Genomic DNA, 27,757 nt, shown 5'->3' on the forward strand with positions numbered 1-27,757 from the left:
CCAGATGTGAATGAAGTCACAGGGGAAAGCTATGATGCTTTGTCCTCTTTTTCCCTCTGTCAAATAAAAACAAATCCAGACTTGGTAAGGGAAGAATTTATTCAAAAGGATTATTGGAAAGGGAGAAAGGGGCTTTTGCAACAGAAAGACAAGACTATTTCAATAGGGAGAACACTGACCATAAGAACAGCAAGTATCTCAAGGATTAGACTATAGAGGTTTTCCTTTTAAAGAGAAGACTAGGTGTAGGGAAGTGGAATGGAATGTCAGTGTGATCAGATAGTAGATTTGAGAATACTTTATGCTGAAACAGCCTATTTTGGGGGAGGTGCACTTAAAGTTAAAGGATCTGGAGGAAAGAGAGACATTTAAGCAAAGTCGGGTTAAAAACATTTTGTTCTGATTGATCAGTGGAGACAAGCAGTTCAACTTGTATGAGGCAAAGAATGGGAATTTGAAGTTTGTGTCTGGTCTTGTCATAGGTAAACAAAGGAGGCATCAGTAATTCATATGGGGAAGGGTGGTTCTTTACAGTAAGCCATTTTCTGGAAGACAAAGCACTGTGGCTATTTCTTAAACTTTGCTGCTTTTTCAGAAACACAGGGCTTGGGTAAAATTAAACACTGTCACCTTCAACAAAAATGTACTGTGTATTCATTCATTGTGTGCCTGGACTCTGCTAAGTCCTAGGGATATAGAGATAAAGTATGGTTGCAGCCCTCAGGGAGCTCACAGTCTGATGAGCAGACAGATGAAGTACATTCCAGTGTTATCTGCTGTGATATAGCTCTGTATGGTGTGTGATGGAAACAGAGAAAAGGTGAGAGAGTCAGGAGGGCTTCTCAGAAGAGGCAATATCTGAGTCTTGGAGGTATTTGGCAGGAGAAAAGCCCATCGTACCATTAACCCTACTGAATAATTCAGTTCCCCTAGGCCCAGGGTGCATGTGGGAAGACTAGGAAAGATGAGGCAGGAGGTAGGAGGGTGCCAGATCCAGATTTTAAATGTAGGGATCAGCTACTAAGATTTTCAAGTCAGGAAGTGACAAATCAAATTTGCCTTTTAAATCTAGTGCTCTGATAGCAGTATGGAAAATGGACTGGCCAGGAGAACAGAAACCCCAATATGAAGTGTGAAGATAAGGCAGTAGGAGAACTGGACTTGCAGGTATGATAAGAAGGGGGTATGGAAGAAAGACAAACTGCCCTCCAGCTTTCTGGCTATGCTACCATGGGGAAGGGAGAGGGGAAGATGAGAAGTTCAGTTTTGGATATGTTGGCATTGAGGTGTTAGACACTATCCTGTTAAAAATACTTGGAAACGGTTGACGGGTAGTAGAAGCAGAGAGTAAACCCCAGAGGCCCTGAGCAGCTCCACTGCACCAATGGCCTAGTTACCATCACACCCTGGGAAGGGAAGAGCTGCAGCTGCTGCAAGCCAACCCCATCCACCATCACCACAACCATGAACAGCAAGGCCAAGACCCAGCATCCACCCCTGCCCTCAGTGCTGCCAACACCAAGCCGAGCACCACAGGCAGCAATGCAGGCAGCAGTGGCCCAGGCAGCCTCACATCAACAGTGCCTACTGTGGGGACAAAAAGACCATCATGACCATTGCAACATTTGTGGGAACACTAAAATGGTTCAATGTAAGAATGGATATGGTTTCATCAACAGAAATAACACCAAGGAAGACGTATTTGTTAACCAGACTGCCAAAAAGAATAACCCAGGAAGTACCTGTGCAGTGTAGGACATGGAGAGACTGTAGAGTTTGATGCTGTCGAAGGAGAAAAGGGTACAGAGGGAGAAAAGGGTACAGAGGCAGCAAACGTTACAGGCCCTGGAAGAGTTCTGGTGCAAGGCAGTAAATATGCAGCAGACCGTAACCATAACTTTATCCATGTTGTAGGTGTCCTCTGCACAACTACCAGAATAGTGAGAATGGGAAAAAGAATGAGGGATCAGAGTGCACCCCGAAGGGCAGACCCAACAGTGTCAGCCCTGCCGAACTACATGCAGAGACCCTGTGGGCAATGACCACACCAACCCTTCTGAACAGGAAGAAGTGAAGGAGGGTGTTGACAACCAGGGTGCAGAGGAACAAGACAGACGAGTGAGACATATGTATTGGGGTTATACACCATGATTCCACAAGGGCCCTACTCACCAAAGACAGCCTAGAGAAGATGACAAATAAGAAGATAAGGAAAATCAAGGAGACGAGGTCTAAGTTGAGTAACACTAGAATGATGGTACCCACAGCAACTTCAGTTACTAAAAAAACCCTAAACCACAAGATTGCAAAAAGTCAAAAGCAGCTGAACCACCAGCTGAGCATTCATCTCCTCCTGAGGCCGAGCAGGGTGGGGCTGAGTAAATGCCAGCTTACCATCTCTTTCATCATCTGGTTAAGTCATCCAACAAGAAGAAACGAACATGAAATTCCAGCAATAAGAAATGAACAAAAGAGTGGAGCTGAAGTCTTTAAGTCCTTGCTTTTTGTCCATTGACCAGATGACCAGAACTATCTGTATTGTCTATGCAGCATGGGGTTTTTATTACTTTTACCTAAAATTGTCTCTTTTTTGTTAAAGACAAACGTGGGTTTTTTTGTTTGTTTTTTTCAATATACCTTTAAAGGTTTTAAATGGTTCCATATCTGGTCAAGTTGAGATTTTAAGAACCTCATTTTAAATTTATAATAGGAATTTACAGCTTGATTTTTTAAAAAACGCCAACAAACTGCAAGCATATGTTAAAGATCTTAAAAAATAATTAGAAACAAGTTAATGGATCAATTCTAGGCAAAAATAAATGGCTACTACCACTTTTCTTTAACTTTTTATTTTGAAATAATTAAAACTTACAGGACAGGTACAAAAATAATCCAAAAACAATACAGAGAACTTCAATTTAACCTCTCTCCACATGCCTAGATTTGCCAACTTTTAACAATTTTAACAATGTTATATCATTCTGTCTCTGTCTACCTAAGTACCTACCCATTTTCTAAGCATCTGAGAGTAGGCTGTAAATCATACTCCTTGATCACTTAATACTTCCACGTATACTTCCTAATAATAATTATTTACATGACTTCATTAAGTACAGTTGTCAAGTTCAAGAAATTTAACATTGATGTAAAGCATACAATATATATTCCACTTGTTTCAACTGTCTCAAAAATATATGTCCTTTTGAGCATTTTCACCTCCAGTCCAGGTGCATGTAATACATATCACTATCGTTATCTCTTTAGTATCTCTCTTTTTAAAATCACAGAAACATATATACAGCATAAACTTTCCCATCTCAACCTCTCTCAAGCATACAATTCAGTGGGACTAATCACATTCACAATATTGTGCTACCTTCACCACAATCCATTACCAAAACTTTTCCATCACCCCAACAGAAACCCTTCAAACATTATGTATTAACTCCCATTTCCTTCTCCCCTCCCCCAATCTATTATCTACTTTGTCTCGCTGAATTTACATATTCTAGCTATTTCATAAGTGGAATCATATAATCTGTCCTTTTGTGTCTGATTTATTTAACTCAACATGATGTTTTCAAGGTTCATCCATGTAGCAGCATATATCGAACTTCATTCCTTTTTAAGGCGGAATAATATCCCATTTTATGTATATACCATATTTTGTTTATTCATCATCTGTTGATGGACATTTGGGTTGGTTCTACCTTTTGGCTACTGCAAATAATGCTGCTATGAACACTGTTGCACAAATATCCTTTTGAGTCCCTGCTTTCAATTCTGGTTATATACCCAAAATTTGGAATGCCAGGACATATGGTAGTTCTATGTTTAACTTTCGGAGGAACTGCCAAACTTTTTGCACAGCGACTGCACCTTTTGACATTCCCATCAACAACATACTAGGGTTCCTATTTCTCTGCATCCTTGCCGTTACTTATTTTCCATTTCCTTTTACAATAAAACCCATTCCAGTGGGCATGAGGTGATATCTCATGGTTTTGATTTACATTTCCCTAACTGCCAGTGATGTTGAGCATCACTTCATGTGCTTTTTGACCATTTGTATATCCTTTTCGGAGAAATAACTATCCAAGTCCTTTGCCCATTTTATAATTGGATTATCTTTTTGTTGTTTAGTTGCAGGAGTTCTTTATATTTTCTGGATATTAGATTCTTATTTTATATATGGTTTTTAAAATATCTTCTCTCATTCTGTAGGTACTCTTTTCATTTTCTTGATAATGCCCTTTAATGTACAAGTTTTAAATTTTGATGAAGTCCAATTTATAATAACATGATTTCTGATGGAAGTATGTTTTACCACTTATGAAACAGTCTTGCCACTCCCCAAAAAACAACTGAACCTGAATCTGGCCAAGGCAATATAGATCTAATTACCAGTTTACAGGAAATACAGACTGCAAAGGAACCCACTGTCCTACAGCAGGGTTGTGAACCATGACTTCTGGGAACCTTACTTAAGGGAAAGCAGAAGTTCTGCCTTTATCCCCTTTCTTTGTCCCTTCTTCTATTCTCCCGCCAGAAATAAAGTCACAACCATCTGAGACCATTAGGTAGAAGGCTAACCACAGTACAAGATAAGAATTTAGGTCTGAACTTCAAGGAACAGAGTAAACAGACTATGATTACTCAAGTGCCAAATCACCTGTTTTTCCTTACACCACTATTAAATTGAGTTTTACCAGTTGCAGTTGTACCTACCTAATTCAGGGACTGGACACCTCATCTTCCAAAGAAAGTGGAAAGGCAGTAAGGATCATTGTTGATACAACAAATGTGGGGGATGATGGGAAAAAGGTTATAACTTAAATGAATTCATACCTGAGTTGGAAAGGCAGGGAGTTGAGGATTATGGGTAAAGATTTGAAATAGCTGTAAAGGGCAATGTGAGAGGGAACATACAGGATTTTCAAAAGTTGGAGACCATTCAGTTATGATTGTGCCACTCAGTTTCTTCAGTCACAGTAAGATCTGAGAAGGCAGTTGACTAGACCATTAAGGGTTCAGACTGCATATGGCAGGAAATGAGATTCTCAACTACTTCTACTAGTAACTGACTTATATGACCTTTGGCAAGTTTCTTAACCTCTTCAGGCCTTAAATTATTTTTCAACAAATTAATAATAATAAAATGAGATAACACCAAGTGCCTAGCACAGTTTCTGAAATGTGGTAAATGTTAGATATCAAATAACTTTGAAATAAGAGGTGAAAGTCAATTTATTTCCTGCCTTTCTAAACAGGAAAGACATGATTACATTGAAATCTGCCAGATCCCATAGTGTCTATAACAGATTTTCCCTTGTTCAGACACATTATGAGTAATATAAGCTTCTGCTAATGCATTAGAAAATTACTGATAATGTGTTCACCTTCTAAAAGGAATCTGAACTAGAAAGAAGGCCTGGGAAAAGCAAAACTGAACATGAAGAAATATGTTGCTATTAGTGACATCCTAGTTGGGGTTAAGGGTGGGTGGGTAGGGTCCTAAAGAAATGCCAGTAGACAAGGACCTTCTCAGCACAGGCCTTAGGTCCTATTCCTCCACTGTAAGTGACTCATCTCCCAGTGTGATACAGACAAGGTCCAAGTAGTGGAGTGGTTTGGACTTGTCATGCTGGACAAGTAACTCATACCATACTTTGAAATTTGTTTTATAATTACTTGTCAAACTGTACTTTGAAATTTACCACTTTTCTGCATATATGTTATATTTCACAACCAAAAATGCTTAAAAAAATCAATTGGTCATATGAGATTTCTGAACTCTCATTTGGAATCCACTGGTCTATATATGTCTGTCCTCGTGCCAGTAACATGCTACTATGATTACTGTGGCTTTGCAATAAGCTTTAAGATAAGGAAGTGTGAGCCCTCCAACTTCATTCTTCTTTTTCAAGGTGGTTTTTACTATTTTGGACCTCTTACCCTTCCATATAAATTTGATGATTGGCTTTTCCATTTCTGCAAAGGCTGTTGGAGTTTTGATTTTGATTGTGTTGAATCTGTAAATCACTTTGGATAGAAATGACATCTTAACAATGTTTAGCCTTCCAATCCATAAACACATTGACTTTCCATTTATATAGTTCCTCTTTGATTCTTTTATTAATATTTTGTAGTTTTCTGTGTACAAATCCTTTACATCCTTCATTAGATGTATTCCTAGATACTTGATTCTTTTAGTTGCTATTGTAAATGGAATTTTTAAATTTCCTCCTCAGATTATTCATTACTACTGTATAGAAACACTACTGATTTTGGAGTGTTGATTTTATACCCTGCCACTTTGCAGAATTCATTTACAAGCTTTAGTATCTTTGTTGGGGATTTTTTTTTTTTAGGATTGTCTGTATATAGAATTATGTCGTCTACAAATAGGGAAAGTTTTACTTCTTCCTTTCCAATCTGGATGATTTTATTTCTTTTACTTGTCTAATTGCTCTAGGGAACAACTTCCAGCACAGTGTTGACTAGCAGTGGTGATGGTGGTATTCCTTGTGTTGTTCCTGATGTTAGAGGGAAAGCTTTGTCTTTCACCGTTAAGTACGATGCTAGCTGTGGGTTTTTCATACATACCCTTTACATGTTGAGGAAATTTCTTTCTATTCTTAGTGTTCTAAATGTTTTCATCAAGAAGGGGTGCTAGATTTTGTCAAATGCTTTTTCTGCATCAATTGAAATGATCATGTGTGTTTTTTTCCTTCATTCTGTTAATTGGGTATATTACGTTAATCGATTTTCTTATATTGAACCACCCTTACATACCTGAGATAAATCCCACCTGATCATGGAATATAGTTCTTTTAATGTGTTCTTGGATTTGGTTTGCTAGTATTTTTTTGAGGATTTTTGCATCTATGTTCATAAGACATACTGGTCTGTAATTTTCTTTTCTTGTGGTATCTTTAACCAGCTTTGGTATGAGGGTGATGCTGGCCTCATAAAATGAGTCAGGGAGTGTTCCCTGCTCTTCAATTTTTTGGAAGAATTTGAGCAGAATTGGAGTTAAGTCTTCTTGGAATGTTTGCTAGAATTCCCCTGTGAAGCCATCTGGTCCTGGGCTTTTCTCTGAAGGGAGGTTTTCTGATTATTGATCCTATCTCTTTACCTGTCATTGGCTTGTTGAGATAATCTATTCTTCTTGAGTCAGTGTAAGAATTTTGTGTTTTCTAAGAATTTGTCCATATTATCTAGGTTACCTAATTTGTTGGCATATATTTGTTCATAGTATCCTCTTTATAGTCCCTTTTATTTCCTTGATGTCTGTAATAACGTCCCCCTTTTCATTTTTTATTTAGTTACTTTTGTCTGCTCCTTTTTCTTCGTCAGTCTAGTTAAATGTTCATTGATTTTATTGATCGTCTCAAAGAACCAACTTTAGCGTTTTGTTGATTCTATTGTTTTTTTTATTCTCTATTTCATTAATCTCCATTCTAATCTTTTTATTTCCTTCTTTCTGCTCACTTTGGATATAGTTTGCTTTTCCTTTGTTAAATACTCTAGTTTTGAGATTAGGTCTCTGATTTGAGATCTTCCTTTTAAATATAAGCATTTAAGGGTACAAATCTCAAATGAGAATATTAAAATACTACTGTTAACTATAGTCCATAGTTTGTAATAGGTGTGTTTTTTCCCTGTACACCACTCTATTAATTAACACCTTGTAATAGTGACATACATTTGTTATGGTTCATGGAAGAAAATTCTTACATTTGTACTGTTAACCACCTTCATCATCCACAACAGGGTTTACTATGTTACACAGTCCCATGTTTCATCCTCTAGCTTTATTTCTAGTGACGTACATGACCCTAAACTTCCCCTTTCAGCCACAATCACACATACAATCAGGGCTATTAATTATACTCACAATAATGTGCTATCACCTCTACCCATTTCCAAATATTTACAATCCACCTTATTAAAAATTCTGCACAAATTAAAAATCAGCTCCCCATTCTGTAGCCTCATTCTATCTCCTGGTAACCTATATTGTAGATCCTATGTCTGTATCTTTACATTTAATTAGTTTATATTAGTGATATCATACAATATTCATCTTTTTGTGTCTGGCTGACTTCATTCAATGTACTGTCCTCAAGGTTTATCCATGTTGTCACGTGCTTGCTTCAGGACTTCATTCCTTCTTACTGCTGAATAATTATTCCATTGCATGTATATACCACATTTTATTTATCCATTCATGTGTTCATGGACACTGGGGCTGTTTCCATCTTTTGCCAATTATGAATAATGCCACTATGAACATTGGTGTGCAAGTGTCTGTTTGCATCCCTGCTTTCAGATCCTCTGGGTTTATGCCGATTAGTGGGATTGCATAAGGCAACTCTATACTTAGCTTCCTGAGGAATCACCACACCATCTTGTCTTCCACAGCAGCTATACCATTTTACATTTTACCAGCTGTCAATAAGTGTTGCTATTTTTCCACATCTCTCCAACACTTTTAGTTTTCTGTTTTTCTAATAGTGTCCATTCTAGTAGATGTAAAATGATATCTCATTGTGGTTTTGATTTGCATTTCTGTAATAGCTTGTGATGTTGAACACCTTGTCATGTTTTTAGCCATCTGTATCTCTTCTTTGGAAAAATGTCTGTTCAAGTCTTTTTGTAAATTGGGCTGTTTGTCTTTTTATTGTTGAGTTGTAGGATTTCTTTATACATTCCAGATACTAAACCCTTATCAGATACATGGTTTCCGACAATTTTCTCCCATTGAGTAGGCTGCCTTTTCACCTTTTTGACAAAGTCCTTTGCCCGAGATATGCTGCCTACAAGAGACTCACCTTAGACCCAAGGATACAAATAGGTTGAAAGTGAAAGGCTGGAAAAAAGCTATTCCACACAAACAGTAACCAAAAAAGAGATGGGGATAGCTATGTTAATATCAGACAAAATAGACTTTAAATGCAAAACTGTTAAAAGAGACAAAGGACATTATATATTAATAAACGGGGTGATCCACCAAGAAGAAATAACAATCATAAATATTTATGTACCTAACCAGGGCGCCCCAAAATATGTGAGGCAAACACTGGCAAAACTGAAGGGAGTAACAGATGTCTCTACAATAATAGTGGAGACTTCTTTCTTCTATTTTTAATGTAGGCATTTACAGCTACAAATTTCTCTTTGAGCACTGCTACTGCAGTATCCCATAAGTCTTGGAACCCAAGTGTCCATCAACTGATGAATGGACCAACAAAATGTAGTATATAAACACAATGGAATATTTTTCAGCTGTAAAAAGGAATGAAGTTTGGAACATGGACGAACTTGAATAAAACAGGTTGAATGAAATAACTCAGACAGAAAAGGACAAATGTTTTACTATCTCACTGATACAAAATAATTAAAATAAGCAAATTCATAGACAGAAACTAAAATATAGGTTACCAGGGGCTGAGGCTGGGGTAGGGAATGGGGAGTTAATGCTTAAATTGTAAAAAGTTTCTTATTTGGGATGATGGAAAAGTTTGGGCAATGGATGGTTGTGATGGTAGCATATCATTGTGAATGTTATTAACAGCAATGAATTATATATTTGAAAGTGGTTATAAGGGGAACTTTTGGATTATATATTTGTTTCCAGAATAAAAATGATAAAAATCCATGAAACTGTACAACACAAAGAGTAAACCCTAATGTAAACTATGCATTATAGTTAATAGTATAATTATTATAATATTGTTTCATCAATTATAACAAGGTGCCATACTAATACAAACATTACAATAGGAAAAACTGTGTGGGGGTGAGTACATGGGAATTCTGTATTTTCTGCATTATTTTTCTCCAAATTTACAATTGTTCTAATAATTAAAAAAGAAAGAAAGAAAGAAATCCATGAAAACACTTAAAGCATTAAGTAGAAATATTGTCAGATTAGCATTTTAGAAAGATCGCTCTGGTGGCAATGAAGTAGGGATGGTGAATGAGGAAGGCAAAAATGGGTCAAGAAAAACCATTTGAAAATTATTCCCAGGAGTGAGAAGAGGGAAAAACTATGCCAAAACTAGAGGAGGACCATTATATAGAACACTTCTGGTCATTGAGGAGGTCAAATCAACAAGACTGGGTAATCAACAAAAGTAATGAACCAGAGTATAGGAGAAGGAAATTATGGATGGTCTTCAAGTTTAACTTAAGTAATTAGATAATGGGTGATAATGAGAACAGACAATAGAAAGACAGAAAGAGAAGGAGATTTAAAGGAAAAGATTGTGGATTCTGTTTTGAACATGTTGAGTCTGAAAAATGTGAGCTACTTAGAACAATGTTGGAGGAACAGATATGGTCCTATAGAGGAAGGTCAGGGTTGGAGGAAAGTTGTTAAGATTTAGGTGGGAGTGCATGAGACTGGTAACTTGGGGCATCTGCTACAGAAAATGCCAGAGATAGAACACTGAGAATACCCACATTTGAGGGTCAGGAAGAAGAGAAAGATCCCACAAAGGCTGGGATGGACCAGTCAATGGAAATAGGAAACACAGGAGAGACTGGTATCTTGGCTAACAGAAGAGATGTTTCAAGAATAAAGCGGACAAAGGTAAGCCAGAGAGGTCCAGAAAAATTAAGACTGACAAATCAGTGAGCTTGTTAAAGGTAGTTTTGTATCATAGCACGATAGAAGCCAGACTGAAACATCGCTGTCATACAACTAAATTCATGATTGCTAACATTCCCTATCAAATGCTGAAAGCAAATACAGATCCCTAAACTCGCATATCAATCTGTTCCAAATGAGTAGCTGTCACATCTCAGATCTTTATGTTTAAAAACTATCTCAGGCTAAACTTCCATATAATTGTGCCCAAGAGTCTCCCCCTGAGTACCTCTTTGTTGCTCAGATGTGGCCCTCTCTCTCTCTCTCTCTCTCTAAGCCACCTCGGCAGGTGAACTCACTGCCCTTCCCCCTACGTGGGACCTGACTCCCAGGGGTGTAAATTTCCCTGGCAACATAGGATATGACTCCCAGGGATGAATCTGGACCCGGCTTCGTGGGACTGAGAATATCTTCTTCACCAAAAGGGAGAAGCAAAATGAAACAAAATAAAGTTTCACTGGCTGAGAGATTTTAAATGGAGTCGAGAGGTCACTCTGGTGGACATTCTTATGCACTATACAGATAACACCTCTTAGATTTTAATGTATTGGAATAGCTAGAAGTAAATACCTGAAACCAACAAACTCCAACCCAGTAGTCTGGACTCCTGAAGACAACTGTACAACAATGTAGATTACAAGGGGTGACAGTGTGATTGTGAAAACCTTGTGGATCACACTCCCTTTATCTAGTATATGGATGAATGAGTAGAGAAATGGGGACAAAAACTAAATGAAAAATAGGGTGGGATGGCAGGGGATGATTTGGGTGTTCTTTTTTACTTTTATTTTTTATTCTTATTCTGATTCTTTCTGATGTAAGGAAAATGTTCAAAAATAGATTGTGGTGATGAATGCACAACTTATATGATCATACTGTGAACAGTTGATTGTACACCATGGATGATTGTATGGTATGTGAATATATTTCAATAAAACTGAATTTAATTAAAAAACAAAACAAAACAAAAAAAAACTATCTCAGGTCCTCTATCAGCAGTTTTTCCAGAGGCAGACCAGATTGTTGTGTCTCAACTGGTCTCAACGAACCAGATTCATGTTCTACTATCTGACAGAGCACCAAATGGAAAAGGAAGAATAATGTCCCTAGCCTCTTTGAGGAGAACCAGAATAGCTCCTGACTGGTTTCCTAAACTCCCTTACCCTGGCCACAGTGACAAGTTCATTTAGACAACTGTCCTAGTAGCTGTCACCTCAGATGAGTGAAGTTACTATTATTACTAAGTAATTAATCTCTAAGTGTTAATTTCAAGTTAGAGCTATCTTTATTCACAGAACACTCATTCTACTTCTGAAGAGAAAAGTGAAAACCAATTACCATGGCTATCAGAGCTAACCAGAGTCAGGAGATGCACTGCTTCTGAGTCTTGCCAGTATAATACTTCTACATTTCTCTTGGATCCTTTTTCTATAGTAAAATAAGTGATTCATGAGAGGGGAATCATTAAGTATCCTTACTAAGCCCAGGAAAAGGAAAAAACAAGCCCAGACACTAAGTCAAATACATCCATTCAAGAAAACAGGAAGTTTAAATGATGCCATGGCAACTTTGGCAGCCTGTGTCATCTGAGAAGCAAGCTGGAAAGGGATCTGTGAAAACTATCTTTCCATGGACCTTCTCTCCCTTGTAATGTGTCCTGTGCTGCTTATTTGAGAATATTAGAAGGATTTGTTATTTTGGTATCGTTTAGGAATACAGCAATGGAAACTTCACTTGGTATCTTTCTCCAACATGTCCCCAGAGATTAGCCAAAACCACATGCTAGAAATCTGCTGAGGGCCACAATCTTATTAACATTCAATGAAATTCTTTCAGACTGCTAGTGATACCAGGCCATCAGCTCAGGGTAAGGATGTAAGTTGGAAAACAAAAAAATATTTGAAAAAAATGAAAGGAAAAACCAAATAAATTGAGATTTCACCATTACTTCAGGTTGGGAGTTTACAGAAGTGGAGGGAATGGTATTTAAGAGGATGGCTTCCCTCAGCTGGAGTGGAAAAATACCATGAGATGCGTGACAGGAAAGAAGGTCTACAAATACAAAGCATGAGTAAGAGAAGCTGCAACAAATGTGCCCCACCCCCTCATTCAGCAGCCTCAGCTGAATATTATAAATTCTACTGTGTGAGAGCCTGAAACTATTTCTTGTTAACAGTCTCTTACGGCAGAATCTAGATATAGTATAGCTATTCGAGCAATACCTGACCCAGCCCATCAGATGGACTGCAGAGGTTTATCCAGTATTAAAAACAGTAATTACCAGAAATTGTCATCTTCAGTGTAAAATTATTCCTTTAAAAAGACAGAATGTGGACAAGCTGATTTGAAGGGACAATATTCTCATTATAAGCAGGAATAAAAGTCTCCCATTAGAAAACTTGTGATGTATTAAAACACTAATATTAACAGTTAATCTTTCACCTTTGGTGGTGAACTTGGAGTTATTAAAATGATCAAGAAAGAGATCCTATTGAAGAAGGAGCTGCAATTATTTAACAGAGAGAAAAGAAAGACTTTTGAGTATTCAATCCAAGATACCATATAGATATGTAGATTGAGGCAAATGAATGACATCTAAACTTGAGGGCATTCAGTGACCCCGTTATCCCTCTGTTTGGGAAGATGATCTGTCCTTGAAATGGACTCAGCAGCAGCAAAGGTTTCAGAGCAAAAGTGAGAAAGGGACTTCTAGTTTACCTTGATTCTGTGTTGCTATCTACAGGATTCACAACTCCCTGCTGTCACACCTGTGGTGGTTTGAAACTGTATGTACCCCAGAAAAACATATAATTAAATTTAATCCATTCCTGTGGGTATGAACCCATTGTAAGACTTTTTCATGAGGCTACTTCAGTTAAGGTGTAACTCACCTCAGTCAGGATGGGTCTTAATCCTATTACTGGAGCCCTTTATAAAGGGAATGAATTCAGACACGAGGGAGAGAAAGTCACAAAAGCAAGAGGCTAGACATTGACAAAACCTGGAACATGAGGAAAACACCAGCAGGCACCACCATGTGCCTTGCTACATGACAAAGAAGCCAAGGATCACCGGCAGCTGGTCTTCAGGAAGAAAGCATCACCTGATGATGCCTTGATTTGGAATTTTCCCAGCCTCAAAATGGTGAGCGAATACATTCATATTGTTTAAACCAACCCATTTCGTGTATTTGTTTGAGCAGCCTAGGAAACTAAAACAATATTTTTTGCAATTTATAATTCCAGAAAAGATATGTGATAGGTTCTGATACAAATTGAGGAAATGGTCTTGGACAGTAGTCAGAAACATTTCGGTTAGATACAAGAAAGAACCTTCCTACCATAAGGGTTTTGAAATGGCGCCATTACTATAAGGATTCTCCATTGATATATAAATGGCATTTATTTTGGGGTCAGATTTACTTCTAATTCTAAAAGTTTAGGGTACTATCCTAGTAACAAGACTGCATCCTTACTTCTGATCAGAGTCATCTAGGGTGCCTATGGAAATGCACATGATGCATCCCACCTCAGACCCAGTGAACTGTATATTTAACAAGTAATTCAAGTGATTTTCAAAATCAGGGAAATTTGATAATACACTGATCTAAGACCTGCTTACAGTAATATAAAGCTATGAATCCTAGGGAAGAAATGAATAATTTGAAGACAGGAAAGTGAAGAAAATGATGAATCATAAGCATCTCATGACTGAACTAGGAAAGCTAGAATTTTAGGGTGAGGGAAAGGGTGACCATGCAGTTAAATCCCTGGTTGGCATTCTCAGCACTACTTTGCAATCACTAGTAGCTTGCCCCAAGCCCTGCCTCACTCCACCTCTTTGTCTTCCACACACTTAATCTCTTTATCACAAGACTTTCCCTGAAGACTCCTTGATAGATCTTAAGCTGCAGATGGAATCCAAGGGAGGAAAGGAGGCATGGCAGAGGGTTCCCAAGTACACAGCTGACACAGTGCAGTCCCTGGATATAAAAAATAAGGCTCTGAACTGATCTGTTATCAGGCCTGCAAAGACATCTAAAATCTAATCACTTACCCAAACTGGAGAGCCTTTTCATCAAGCCAGCTTCTCGTATGGCAGCTGGACCATATTCCACTCCTTTTCTTTTCTGTCACACAAATTACATAGTTAGATGTGAGGAAAGCTGACTGAAAACAACAACAAAAAAAAACACTACTTCACAAAAATTCAGAACTCTGCTATACTTAGTTCCCAAGAGATTCCTCTGTAAACTTGTGAAAGACAACATCCGTCCTTCTATCTATTCCTCCCATCTCTAACGACTGACTATTTCATCAGCCTGTTCCAGGATAAGGGACGACACCAGAAAGGAGTAGGGAACAACTTCATCACTGGGATTTAGTCAATCTCGTTGTGGAAAGAACAAGCAGAGGCCAAGAAAGGTACGTCTTGTGGGTGGGTGCACGGCTGGCTAGGCCTAGAACCCGGGATCCTCGACCAGTGAGTGCTCCACGACTGTAGATTTCTTTCATTGACAAGAGAACAAAACAAGAGCCCTTCCCGTACTCTTGCCGCTGTAGAGACCAGCGCTAATCTTCTCGCCAGTCAACACTCGCTGAGAGAAGGGACGCTAAAACCTTAAATCCTCGGTCGCTCTCTTTCATCGCCTCTTCCTCGATTTTTCACCGGTTATTTTGGCCGATTTTCCCTCCTTCAACCCCTCTAAGGAATTCTCTCCCTTTTTCCCTGCCCTTAAGGCATCAACAAAGCTGGACCCATCACTTTCTCGCTCTTTCTGGGAAGGCTGCAGAAGCCTGCTAGCTCGCTGCCCGCATCCCATCCAGGATGCCGTGCCACACCTCTTCTGGCGGGGGAAAACTCCACGTGCCCTCCGACGCCCAAGCCTGGAAAACCCGCCAGCTATTATTGTCTCCGTTTCTCCCCATCCTCCCCCCTCCCACGCGCTCTCCAAGTCGGGGGGCGGGGATCCTGTTCCACGGTGCCGGGTCCCAGTTCTCACCTGTCCCTGTGAGAACGGGGCTCCTATCACAGCCACAGAATGAACGGATTTCTTCAGGACAGAATGCACTTGCGCCCGAAGGAGACGCGAGAAGCAGCGCCTCAGGTACATGATCAACAGCGCCGGTGCTAAGTGAGCTAAGTGCTGGATACAGCTCGTTGCCCCAACAGAGCACCGCCCTCTGCCGCCGCCGCTTACCTACTGGAGCTCTAACCTCGCCGCGCCGCGCCGCCCCGTGACGTCCTAGCCGCCTTGGGCCCCGCCCCTCTCCAGCGTCCCAAACCGCAGTCCCCCTCCCACTGCGGCCGACGCTACAGGGCTAATGTTCAGGGTCTGGCCAATGAGAGAGCGGTGTGTCCCTCAGTCGCAAACAGCCCGCACAGAAGTGGTTGGCGAACACGGCGGCGGAAACCCTAACAGACCACTAGGCTTGCTGATTTCGACACCCTCGTCACACAAATGAGCGTTCGGCAGATGCTCCCTATCAGAGGGCTGGCCAGACTGCAGGTGAGTGCCAGCAACCATCTGATCCGTTCATCTCAAAGATCAAAGTCTGGGAAACACTCTTATCCCACCCTTCGGCGTCGAAAGCTAGGGGATCATATATAGATTGGACCTCTCTGGTAACAACAGGCATTCCATCCTTGTCTTGTTCTTGATCTTAGTGTTTTCCCTAAACTTTCAGTCTTTCACTGTTGAGTATGATGTTAGCTGTGGGTTGAGAGATTAGGATTTGCAAAACAATTATTCTCAAGACGTTTTCAGTTCTTTACCTGAATAACAGTAGCAAAAAAACAAACAAAAAACATGAAAAACCAACCAACAGCAATATATCTACAATATTTCTAAATTTGAGGGAAGCTGAAAATGCTAACTACTTTGAGCTTTAATAATAACGAATAGTATTTTAATAATACCAATTAAAATTCTAAGAACTTTCAATAACAATTTTATAAGGTGGTGCCTATTTTAAAGACTAAGATACAGGATCAGAGAAGACAAGTGACTTTTCCAGTCACATAGCTTGTAAGTGATAGAGCTGTCTGACGCCAAATTCCAAGTTCTAAGTTCTTAACAATGACACTATGGTACACAGGAATCTGGATGCTATGTCCACCAAAAAAATTTTACAGACACCTGAAAAGTATTTCACCTGATGCCAATTTACATGCTGTTATCCAAAATATTTCAGAAGTCTCTGTGGCAATGCGTAACTCCAAGGACCTTTAGTATTATCCATCAGTTTATTTTTAGAGTATAAATTTTACACTTGTATTGCCCTACTGGTTTTACAAAGTGATGTCTTTCAGCCCTTAACAAAATATGCAAGGTATTACTGTAAAGCAGTTGGTTCTGAAAATATGGTCCCAGACCAGTGGGATCAGCATCACTTGGGAACTGGTTAGAAATCCAAATTCTTGGGCCTCACCCCACACGTACAGAATCAGTAACTTCAAAGTGATTCAGGAGCAAAGTTGAGAGCCACTAATGTATGGTGTTAGGAACAGATCGTCCTTGCCAGAATACATTCTTCTGAATAGCCGATTTCCTTCTTCTGAACAGCCTATTTCCTAAACATCTTTCTTTAGGAAGTAGGTGAAACATATTTGGCATTCTCACGTAGGGAATCTTCTAACCTTGAGGCAACACAAAATAGTGGAAAGGGCCTGGAATTAGAATTCACCAATTTGACAAGCTACTGAAACCTTTCTGAAGCCTAGTTTCCTAATCTGTAAAATGGGAGCAATTTATGAGTTGCTATTTAAAAAGCAAATAGTGCTTTTGGAAGTCCTCTATAAGAGAAAAATATTTGTGGTATTTTCATATCACTATTTATTGAGAATGTGTTGGTCTGGATGGCAGAAAGATGAAAGTGTCTTTCCTTTCTTAATGATTTGTGATAAAAACAATATAGTCAAGCAGCCAAGTGCAGAGGAAAAGCAGCACCTTGAGGGAGGAGACCATTACTAGTCTTGTGGCACTGAACCTCAGCAAATTCCCCAATTTGAGAGATTGAAAGACACCAGTAGCACTGAAAGAAGTAGAAAAACTCCTAGGGAAACCAAAAGGAAACTTTCAAGAAGGGAGTTGCCAACACTCCATCAACTGCTGCAGGGATTTCAAGGAAATTGAACACACACACACACACACACACAGACAAACAATAGTGAAGTTGGGAATAAAGCAATTTCAGTGAGACTAAGAATCTCTTAGCTTCACCTGTCTATGTTCAAGCTGCTATTCTAGCAACCAGTGCTATATTAGCTATAACAAACTTTTTCATGCAGACACATGACAACACCTCATTTCATGCCTGTGCTGCATGACCATAGCACATGGGACATGGCATGCCATGACACCCACACATGCACAACCTGGTAGCTGAGGGGAGGTAAGTGTGAGTTGAATCTGACCAATGGTGAGGGAAACCGATGGATTATTGCATACCCTCCTGCCCCCTGCACTGGATGATCTTGTGACTTATAACTTCTTGGGGGACCACGCAACGGAATCAAGCAATAAGTTACATATTGGCTAATGCTCCTTCCCTGCTTCATTCCTCTTTGCCTACATTTCTGCTCACTGGGATGTACTTCCTAAAAATATATAGACACATAAGCCCTCTGCATCAAGTTCTGCTTTCTGGGGAATCTGGATGAAAAAAGATCTCTGTCTTCTATCATACCAAAAATAATTTCAGACAAATTAAAGATTTAATGTGAGAGGCAAAATTCTAACTTTTAGAAGACTATATAGAAGACTGTCTTTACATAAGAAAGTATCTTCACGACACACAAAGCTCTCTAAAGGAAGATACTGATAAATATGACTATATTCAGCACCACTGAATGAAAAGACAAGGCAAAAACCAGCGTGTATTTGCAACAAAACTAATCAACAAAAATTTCATCGAGGATATATAAAGAAAAAAAGAAAATTCAGTAAATAATGAGCAAATGACATGAACAGCCATTTCACAGATGACAAATAGTGAATAAATACATAAGACTGCCCAAACTCATTAGTAATCATGGGATGTAAATTATGGCCAGTAGGAGGATACCATTTTATACCTCTGAATCAGCAAAATTAAGAAGGCTGACAAAATCAAGTGTTAGCAAGGATGTGGAGCAAAGAGAATTCTCATTCACTCATGGCAGGAGTGTAAATTGGTAAAACTATAGCAGATACTTAATGTGTGCAGAATTTTTAACTAGGTTGAATTTAAATGTTTGGAAATGGATAGAGGTGATGGTAGCACAATATGGTGAGTATAAATAAAAGCACTGAATTGTGTGTGATTGTGGTTGAAAGAGGAGGTTTAGAATAGAGTATGTCACTAAGAAGCTAGAGGATAAAATAGGGAACTGTTAACACTGAATAGTACAAATATAAAAATATTCTTTCATGAACTAGATCAAATGTACATCACTATTCAAGAAGTTAATATTTTATTGAGTAGTATATGGGAAAAATACACCTACTGCAAACTGTGGGCCAAAATTAAGAGTAATATTTTAATACTATCATCAACAGTAACAAATGTACCATATCAATGATAAGGGTCAATAATAGGGGGGATAATGGGTATGGAATGTGTTGGGGTTTTTTGAGAAGTAAAAATGTTCTAAAATTGATTGTGGTGAGGAATGCACAACTATGTGATGACACTGTGAACCACCGATTGTACACTTCGGATGGATTGTATGATATTATATGATATGTGAATTTATCTCAATAAAACTGTTGGAAAGAAAAAGAAAGAATGGAAACCAAACAGCATGGATTTTGGAAACTACAAAAAGCATGGTGAGAAAGTAGAGACAGCAAGAATAGGGTAGTCTTTGGAACAGTTATGCATAATGGAAAAGAATAGAAGACAGATGGTAGGTAACTTGGTGTAAAAGCAAGACTGAAGGAAACAGACCTGTGGTGGTTTTTAGAGTGGAGTGATGTAGCCTAGGAGAAGCAGCTGGTGAAAAGAGAAAATTGGAAAAGCAGACAACAGATATAATAAAGGGGGGTGAGGTGTTCCAGGAACACCTTCCAGGAAGGAGATACACGAACAAGAATAAGAGTACAGGTTGCACAGCTCTGGAAAGGAAAAGAGAGAATCTGGAGGAAAGGAGGGGTGACAGTGAAAATATGGAAAAGTTCTGAGACGGGGGTTGAGGGAGTTAGGATTCAGTCACTGATACTGTCATACTTGCTTAGTTTCCTGGGAATTATCCTGGTACTCTTCTTGCTCTTGTCCATCACCACATCCAATTTCTTTTCCTTTAGTATGTTTTCTGAAGTTGAGACTGCCACAGATTACCTCCTGGAATACTGTGAAAACCTCTCGTTTCTTGAGTACCTAGTATGGTCACCAGATTGATCTTTCCAAAGTACTACATTAATCCTGCATGTCACTTTCAGGGGTTTCCCACTACCTATATTTAGTCAGAGGTAAATTATAAGTTCCATGTTATTGTGTACTGGGGGAATGATTAAGTTATATTACTATTATCCTTCAAAATTAAAATTATTTATAACTTCTTACATGTCTGAAATATTTTGTAATTTATTTTTAAAACCTCAAAGTTTAAAATGACTAGCCTGCTTTTATTTTTAAAATAGGCATTTATTTTAAAAATAAGTTTTTACTTATTTTAGAAATTTACTTTAAAACTTGAACCCTCTGATTTCATAGCTTCAGGCACCTCCTCAGGTCCAAACCAGCTTGTTCTGCTTTTCTTCTTCCTTTATATAAGTACCTAGAGATTATGCCTCTTCTTTAAGTCAGTGGCTGCCACCACACACTCTATCCCTTGAAATCTTTCTCAAAGAAGGTTGAGGGTGGAAAGGAATGTTTTCTCTGTAAGTGCTTCCCCCAAAGACAGTCCCCTTTATTTTAGTTTTATTCAGTGATGTCCTAGTAAATGTTTATTAACTGGTTTGGGGGGAGTGGAGGGTTGAGGGGGTGGGACTTAGTGAGACCTGGTTGTGGCATTTGATGATTTCCATGGTATTATCAAAAGAACTGCTACTGCAAATAGAAAGAAGTATAATAATTCATGAATTGGGCAACACCAAGTAAAAGCTGGTGTTCCAAAGTGTTTGGGGGGCATTTTTGGAATTTATGGTCCAAAAAAAAGGGAAATGGCCAACTGTCAGGTTAAGTTCTGTTTTCGTGGTTTACTGGAATATTCAGGAAGAAGGAAACTTGTCCAAAACCGGTTGTTCAGTACTTAGGCCTCTTTTACTTGTCTTACTTCCTGTAGTCTCGTTCCCCAAGCTGCAAATACCTTTAGTCTGATTGCCTCAGCATAGCATGTCTACTTTGTGTGCTTCCTTTTCTGGGAGGCATTTTGTAACCCAAGACCTGAAGGTCAATTTAGAGTTCCTTTAACAATGTAAATATTCCCCCATGGCTGATTTCAAGCTACCAATGTCATATCATTGAGCATGGAGTTGGGAAGATTGCTCATTGTGTAATATTTTCACCATACAGATACAATCGATGTAAATGACCTCAAGAACATAGTTAAGATGTAATAAAATAATCAGGCAGTGATTAAATATCTTGATTTTTAATATAACTTATTTGCAAGTTTATATAATTTGATTTTTAATGGTGGTCACGTTTAACAACCAGTTAGCAAAATTCCCGAAAATTTAACAATAGGGTCTATAGAGATGGTAGGAGCCTGCTGCAACTCACTATCATTTACCACAAATCCAAGAGAACTCAGAAAAGACTAAACTGCAAATTCACAAGAGCAAGGATCACGGTTCTGTGTCTACTCATCCTTTTATCCCTTCCTGAGTACAGTGCTTGGCACATAAATGGAGCTTGACAAATAACAAACAAATCTTCCAAATTCTTATGGAGTCCTTACTGATAGACCTTAATCTATGGCTCTGATACCATAATGGAAGCCCTCTGGGCTTCCTTCTGGGCTTCTAGTTTTATATAAGTAAGGACTGAGTTTACTGACCACACCTTTAGATTCTAAAGTTTAGAGTCTCTCTTTCATTTAAAAAATTTATTCATTCATTCCACTCACTTATTCATTTAGTGCCAGTATTTACTGGGCACCTAGAGTGTTCTATGTGCTGTTGATAGAAATGAAGACAGATAATATCCCCCTACTCACAATGCTTCATATTCCAGTGGGAAGAGTCAAGTGGATAAATTATTTCAGAGCAGTAAATAATATGGAGAAAATAAAGCAGAGTAATGGGACAGTAGGTGCTGTTTTAGAGAGGGGTGTCAAGGAAGACCTTTCCAAACTGACATTTGAGCCAGAGACCTGGATGATGGGAAGGAACTGGCCATAAGTTCTGGGCAAAGAGCTTTCCAGGCTAAGGGAAAAAGACCAAAAGCTCTAAGGTTGGAACATGCTTGTGGGTCAAAGGAAGAGCAAGAATGCCCATGTAAGTGTAGCCTGATGTGCAGAACAAAGGGTGTATGGTGAATGGAGTCAGGTAGTTAAGCAGGGGCCAGATGGCAGAGGCAGCTTTGGAGAGTGTGAACTTCAGAGGAAGTATTTTTTACGTGAAGGCAGAGGGTTCAAGGTTGTGAAGCTGCATTGGGCAGTGGGAAAATTTGGTCCCTCCTTCCTTGTTCTGTGATTCTGGGGCTGGGAAGAATGAACATAAGAGACTTAATTAAGGAAGCAGAACATGGACTTCTGTTTAAAGTAAAATATATAAAATCTGTTTAACCTGCAATGAGGATTCTTGAGTTCGGCAGAAAGCCAGGAGCAACTGGAATACTAGAGGGGCGTGATGATAAAGTTCATGTGCCAACTTGGCCAGGTGATGGTGTCCAGGTGTCTGGTCAAGCAAGCACTGGCCTAATCGTTACTGCAAGGACATTTATGGCTGGTTAATAAACCAGAAGACTGGTTTTTTAAATTATCTGTCAACTGACTACACCTGTAACAGATTACATCAATGAAGGGCATGTCTTCTGCAATGAGAGAATTCAATCAGCTGGATTTAATCCAATCAGTTGAAGAGTTTTAAGGGAGAAAGAGAAAGAAACTTCACTTCTTCTTCCACTATCCAGAGTCTCCTGAGGAGTTCATCGAACTCCTTCATTGGAGTTCCCAGTTTACTGCCTGCCCTAAGGAATTTGGACTCGTGCATCCTGCCCTATGGAATATGAATTCACGCATCTCCACAGATGCGTGAGACATTTTTATAAAATCTTGTATTTACAGATATCTCGTTGGTTCTGTTTCCCTAGAGAACCCTATCTAATACAGCCTGGTACTAGGAGTGGTTCTTGAGAAACAGAATCTTAAAATGGGCTTTTACAATTGGTTTTCTACTCTGATTAGATTCAAAGGCAATGACTCCATTTCCAATAATCAAATTGGCACTGATAGTCCATGGAGTGAGATGGCAATGGAGGTATGCAAAATATCACCACTTGATTCTCCTAATCATACTTTTGTATGAATCAAGGCTCTGGGTGACAGTGCTTTTGACACCTTAACAGAATTTTGTGGAGTTAAGAGATATAATGATGTAGGCTGGTTGCTCTTAGATATGCTGGATAAAATTATAAGAGAAAGGGACAAGCTAAACGCTTCAAATTTGAAACTTTAATGCCATATACAGATGTAAAAGTTTCTATGTGTGCCTTGGAAGAAAATCTTATTTCCTATGGCCGTAGACTTGAGATTTCTGAAAATCAGACCCAGAGTCTCACTGTGTGAGTAGCAGATTTACAACGTAAACTAAAATCTCAACCTCGCAGGGTGTCGGCTATTAAAGTAAAGACATTGATTGGAAATGAATGGGATCCTGAAACTTGGGACGGGGACATATGGATTGATAATAATGGCAGTGAGGACACTGGAACCCTGGATGCTGCTAAGTCTTTGCTAGATACACCTGTAGTGGTCTGCCCTGAGGAAACAGCCCGTGTCCCCCACCGCCTTCTGCCCTGAGGAAACAGCTACCCACCCTCCAGTCTGGTTTGAGGAAACAGCTTCCTGACTCCAGTCTGCCCTGAGGAGACAGCTACCCACCCTGCAGTCTGCTTTGAGGAAACAGCTTCCTGACTCGTCTGCCCTGAGGAGCCTGCCATCCAGCCTCCATCTAAAGAGATTAATAATTCTTCAGTGCCTGCTAAACCTGTAATCACCTCCCCTGAGGAAGCAGTCCTTACTCCTCTGTCTGGAGAGATTAATCCTGTTTTACCAGATGAAACTGCAACAGAATGTCCTGAGGCAATCAGCTTGAAGAATACTTTCAATTCTTTTCATGACCCACCCCCACCACCACTCTTTTATCCAAGACCTATAACTAAAGTCCCAACAGGCCCCAAAGGGTGAGGTACAAAGTGTGACCCATGAGGAAGTACGCTATACGCCAAAAGAACTGCATGAGTTTTCCAATTTATATAGACAGAAATCAGTGGACTACGTGTGGGAATGGATATTAAGGGTGTGGGATAATGGTGGAAGGAATATAAAGTTGGATCAGGCTGAATTTGATATGGGCCCACTAAGCAGAGATTCTGCATTCAATGTTGTAGCTCCAGGGGTTAGAAAGGGCATTAACAGTTTGCGTGGATGGCTAAAACATGGATCAAATGGTGGCCGACATTACCTGAGGTCGAAATGCCGGAACTGCCCTGGTATAATGTAGAGGAGGGAATTCAAAGGCTTAGAGAGACTGGAATGTTAGAGTGGATTTATCATGGAAGACCTGCTCACATACCCCTGGAATGTCCTGAGGACACACCTTTTACCAGGACTGTGAGAAATAAATTTGTGAGACTAGCTCCATCATCGCTGAAGAGCTTTGCAGTCGTCCTTCTATGTAGGTCAGATATTACTGTGAGAACTGCTGTCACTGAGCTAGAATCCTTAAAAATGGGTATAATCAGATTCGGAGTTGGCAGAAGCCATGTGGCAGCAGTTAATCGCCAAAGACAAGGTGGGCATGGCTACCACAATGGAAAACAGGCTCAAAGCAGCAGTCAAAATAATCTCACTTGCAGAGATTTATGGTACTGGCTAGTAGATCATGGAGTACCTAGAAGTAAAATAGATGGGCAATCTACTAAATTCTTGTTTGATCTGTATAAGCAGAATAATTCTAGGTCACGTGAACAAAAGTCTAACTTCAATTACAAAAACAGAGTCATGTCCCCTTAATCAATTTCCTGACTTGAGACAGTTTACAAACCCAGAGCCCCTTGAATGAGGGGAAGGCCAGATACCCTTGGGGAAGGACCCTGTTCACTGCCCAAAATTTATACTGTTAATCTTCCTCCCAGCCTTCCCCAAGGGGACATACAGCCTTTTACCAGTATAACTGTGCATTGGGGTAAAGGAAATGATCAGATATTTCAGGGATTATTAGACACTGGCTCAGAAGTGACATTAATTCCAGGAGACCCAAAACGTCACTCTGGTCCACCAGTCAGAGTAGGGGCTTATGGAGGTCAGGCGATTGATGGAATTTTAACTCAGATCCATCTCAGAGTGGGTCCAGTTGGTCTGTGGTCCGACTCTGTGGTTATTTCCCCACTTCCAGAACGTATAATTGGCATAGACATATTCAACAACATGGACTTCCACTCACCAAGGCCAACCTGGCCACAGCCACTGCTGAGTGCCCAATCTGCCAGCAGGAGAGACCCACACTCAGTCCCCAATATAACACCATTCCTGAGGTGATCAGCCTGCTACGTGGTGGCAGGTTGATTACATTGGACCACTTCCATCACGGAAGGGGCAGCAATTTGTTCTCATTGGAATAGACACATACTCTGGATATAGTTTGCCTTCCCAACACACAATGTTTCTGTCAAAACTACCATCCATGGACTTATGGAATGCCTTATCCACCGTCATGGTATTTGTGCCAGTTTGTTATTATGTCCCCCCAAATGCCATTATCTTTGTTGCAATCTTGTGTGGGCAGACCTATCAGTGTTAATTAGATTGTAATTCTTTGAGTGTTTCCATGGAGATGTGCCCCACCCAACTGTGGGTGATGACTCTGATTGGATAATTTCCATGGAGGTGTTGGCCCACCCATTCAGGGTGGGTCTGAATTAAATTACTGGAGTACTATATAAGCTCAGACAGAAGGAGCAAGCTTGCTACAGCCAAGAGGGACACTTTGAAGAATGCACAGGGGCTGAGAAAGTAGCCGCAGCTGAGAGACAGTTTGAAGACAGCTGTTGAAAGCAGACTTTTGCTCCAGAGAAGCCAAGAGAGGAAAAATGCCCCAAGAGCAACTAAGAGTGGTATTTTTGAGGAACGGCAGCCTAGAGAGGAATGTCTTGGGAGAAAGCCATTTTGAAACCAAGACTTGGAGCAGACGCCAACCACGTGCCTTCCCAGCTAACAGAGGTTTTCCAGACACCATTGGCCATCCTCCAGTGAAGGTACCCCCGATTGTTGATGTTTTATCTTGGACACTTTATGGCCTTAAGACTGTAACTGTGTAACCAAATAAACCCCCTTTATAAAAGCCGATCAATGCATCTCTGGTGTTTTGCATTCCAGCAGCATTAGCAAACTAGAACAGTATTCCACACAGCATTGCTTCTGACCAAGGAACCCACTTCACAGCAAATGAAGTGAGGGAATGGACATAAGCTCATGGTATTCTCTGGTCTTACCATGTTCCCCATCATCCAGAGGCAGCTGGGTTAACAGAATGGTGGAATGGCCTTTTGAAGACTCAATTACAGCACCAACTAGGTGGCAATACCTTGCAGGGCTGGAGACGTGTTCTCCAGGAGATTGTGTATGCTCTGAATCAGCATCCACTCTATGGGGCTGTTTCTCCCATAGCCAGGATTCACGGGTCCAGAAATCAAGGAGTGGAAACAGGAGTGGCACCACTCACTATCACTAGGAAAATTTTTGCTTCCTGTCCCTGCAAGCTTAAGCTCTGCTGGTCTACAAGTCCTAGTTCCAAAAGGAGGAGTGCTTCCACCAGGAGACACAACAATAATTCCATTGATCTGGAAGTTAAGACTGCCACCTGGCCACTTTGGGCTTCTCATGCCTCTGAATCAACAGGCAAGGAAGGGGATTACTGAACTGCCTGGGGTGATTGATCCCGACTATCAAGGGGAAACAGCACTGCAACTACACAATGGAGGTAAAGAAGAGTTTTCCTGGAATACAGGAGATCCCCTAGGGCGTCTCTTAGTACTACCATGCCCTGTGATTCAAGTCGATGGAAAACTGCAACAACCCAATCCAGACAGAAATTTCAGGAATGAAGGTTTGGGTCAACCCACCAGGCAAAGAACCACAGCCAGCTAAAGTGCTTGCTGAGGGTAAAGGGAACATGGAATGGGTAGTGGAAGAAATATGATAAATATGAACTATGTGGGCATAGTTCATATGATAAATATGAACTATGCCCACGTGACCAGTTACAGAAACGTGGACTATTATGGCATGAATATTTCCTCCTTGTTTTTTTTTGTATTTGTCTGTAAAGCAAATATCTTTTTCTTCTCTATCTCTTCCCTTTATCATATGACATAAACTGTATTGTTCACTTCGCAGTATTTAAGTTACAGGAAATCAAGTTTAAGAATCAATGTTACCCAAGGACTAGCACCCTATTCTGGAGAGATTTAGTGCATTTCCGGTGTACACAGGACAGCTGAGTATTGTTAGGCAAAACATATGTCTGTAATTGTGCTCTATTTAGAGATTAAGTATGGTTTAAGGTGATGCGTATAACTGCCAAGTTCACAAGGTGTGGACTGTGATGGATGGTTAGGTTCATATGTCAACTTGGCCAGGTGATGGTGTCCAGGTGTCTGGTCAAGCAAGCACTGGCCTGTTACTGCAAGGACATTTGTGGCTGGTTAATAAACCAGAAGGCTGGTTTATTAAATCATCAGTCAACTGATTGCACCTGTAACTGACTACACCAAGGAAGGGCATGTCTTCCACAATTAGAGAATTCAATCAGCTGGATTTAATCCAATCAGTTGAAGACCTTTAAGGGAGAAAGAGAGACAACCTTCACTTCTTCTTCGGCTAGCCAGCTAAGTGTTTCCTGAGGAGTTCATCGAACAGCTTCATCAGGGTTGCCAGTTCACTGCCTGCCCT

At 39.9% G+C, this 27,757-nt stretch overlaps 1 protein-coding gene and 1 pseudogene across 1 annotated transcript in view; one reads left to right on the top strand and one right to left on the bottom strand.

Moving 5' to 3' along the window:
• ARG2 (arginase 2) overlaps positions 1-15,850 on the bottom strand; it is a 40,604-nt gene extending 24,754 nt beyond the window's left edge. The window contains exons 1-2 of the mRNA XM_037832471.1: positions 15,660-15,850; positions 14,714-14,786 (exon numbers count right to left, since the gene is read on the bottom strand). Coding sequence (XP_037688399.1) covers positions 14,714-14,786; positions 15,660-15,770 — 184 coding nt within the window. The 5' untranslated portion in view covers positions 15,771-15,850. The remainder of the gene's footprint in view (positions 1-14,713; positions 14,787-15,659) is intronic.
• On the top strand, positions 1,465-2,382 carry LOC119531323 (annotated as a pseudogene).
• Positions 15,851-27,757: the final 11,907 nt, after the last annotated feature.

This window comes from Choloepus didactylus, chromosome 4 (assembly GCF_015220235.1).
Source record: "Choloepus didactylus isolate mChoDid1 chromosome 4, mChoDid1.pri, whole genome shotgun sequence".
In the NCBI taxonomy this organism is placed as follows: domain Eukaryota; kingdom Metazoa; phylum Chordata; class Mammalia; order Pilosa; family Megalonychidae; genus Choloepus; species Choloepus didactylus.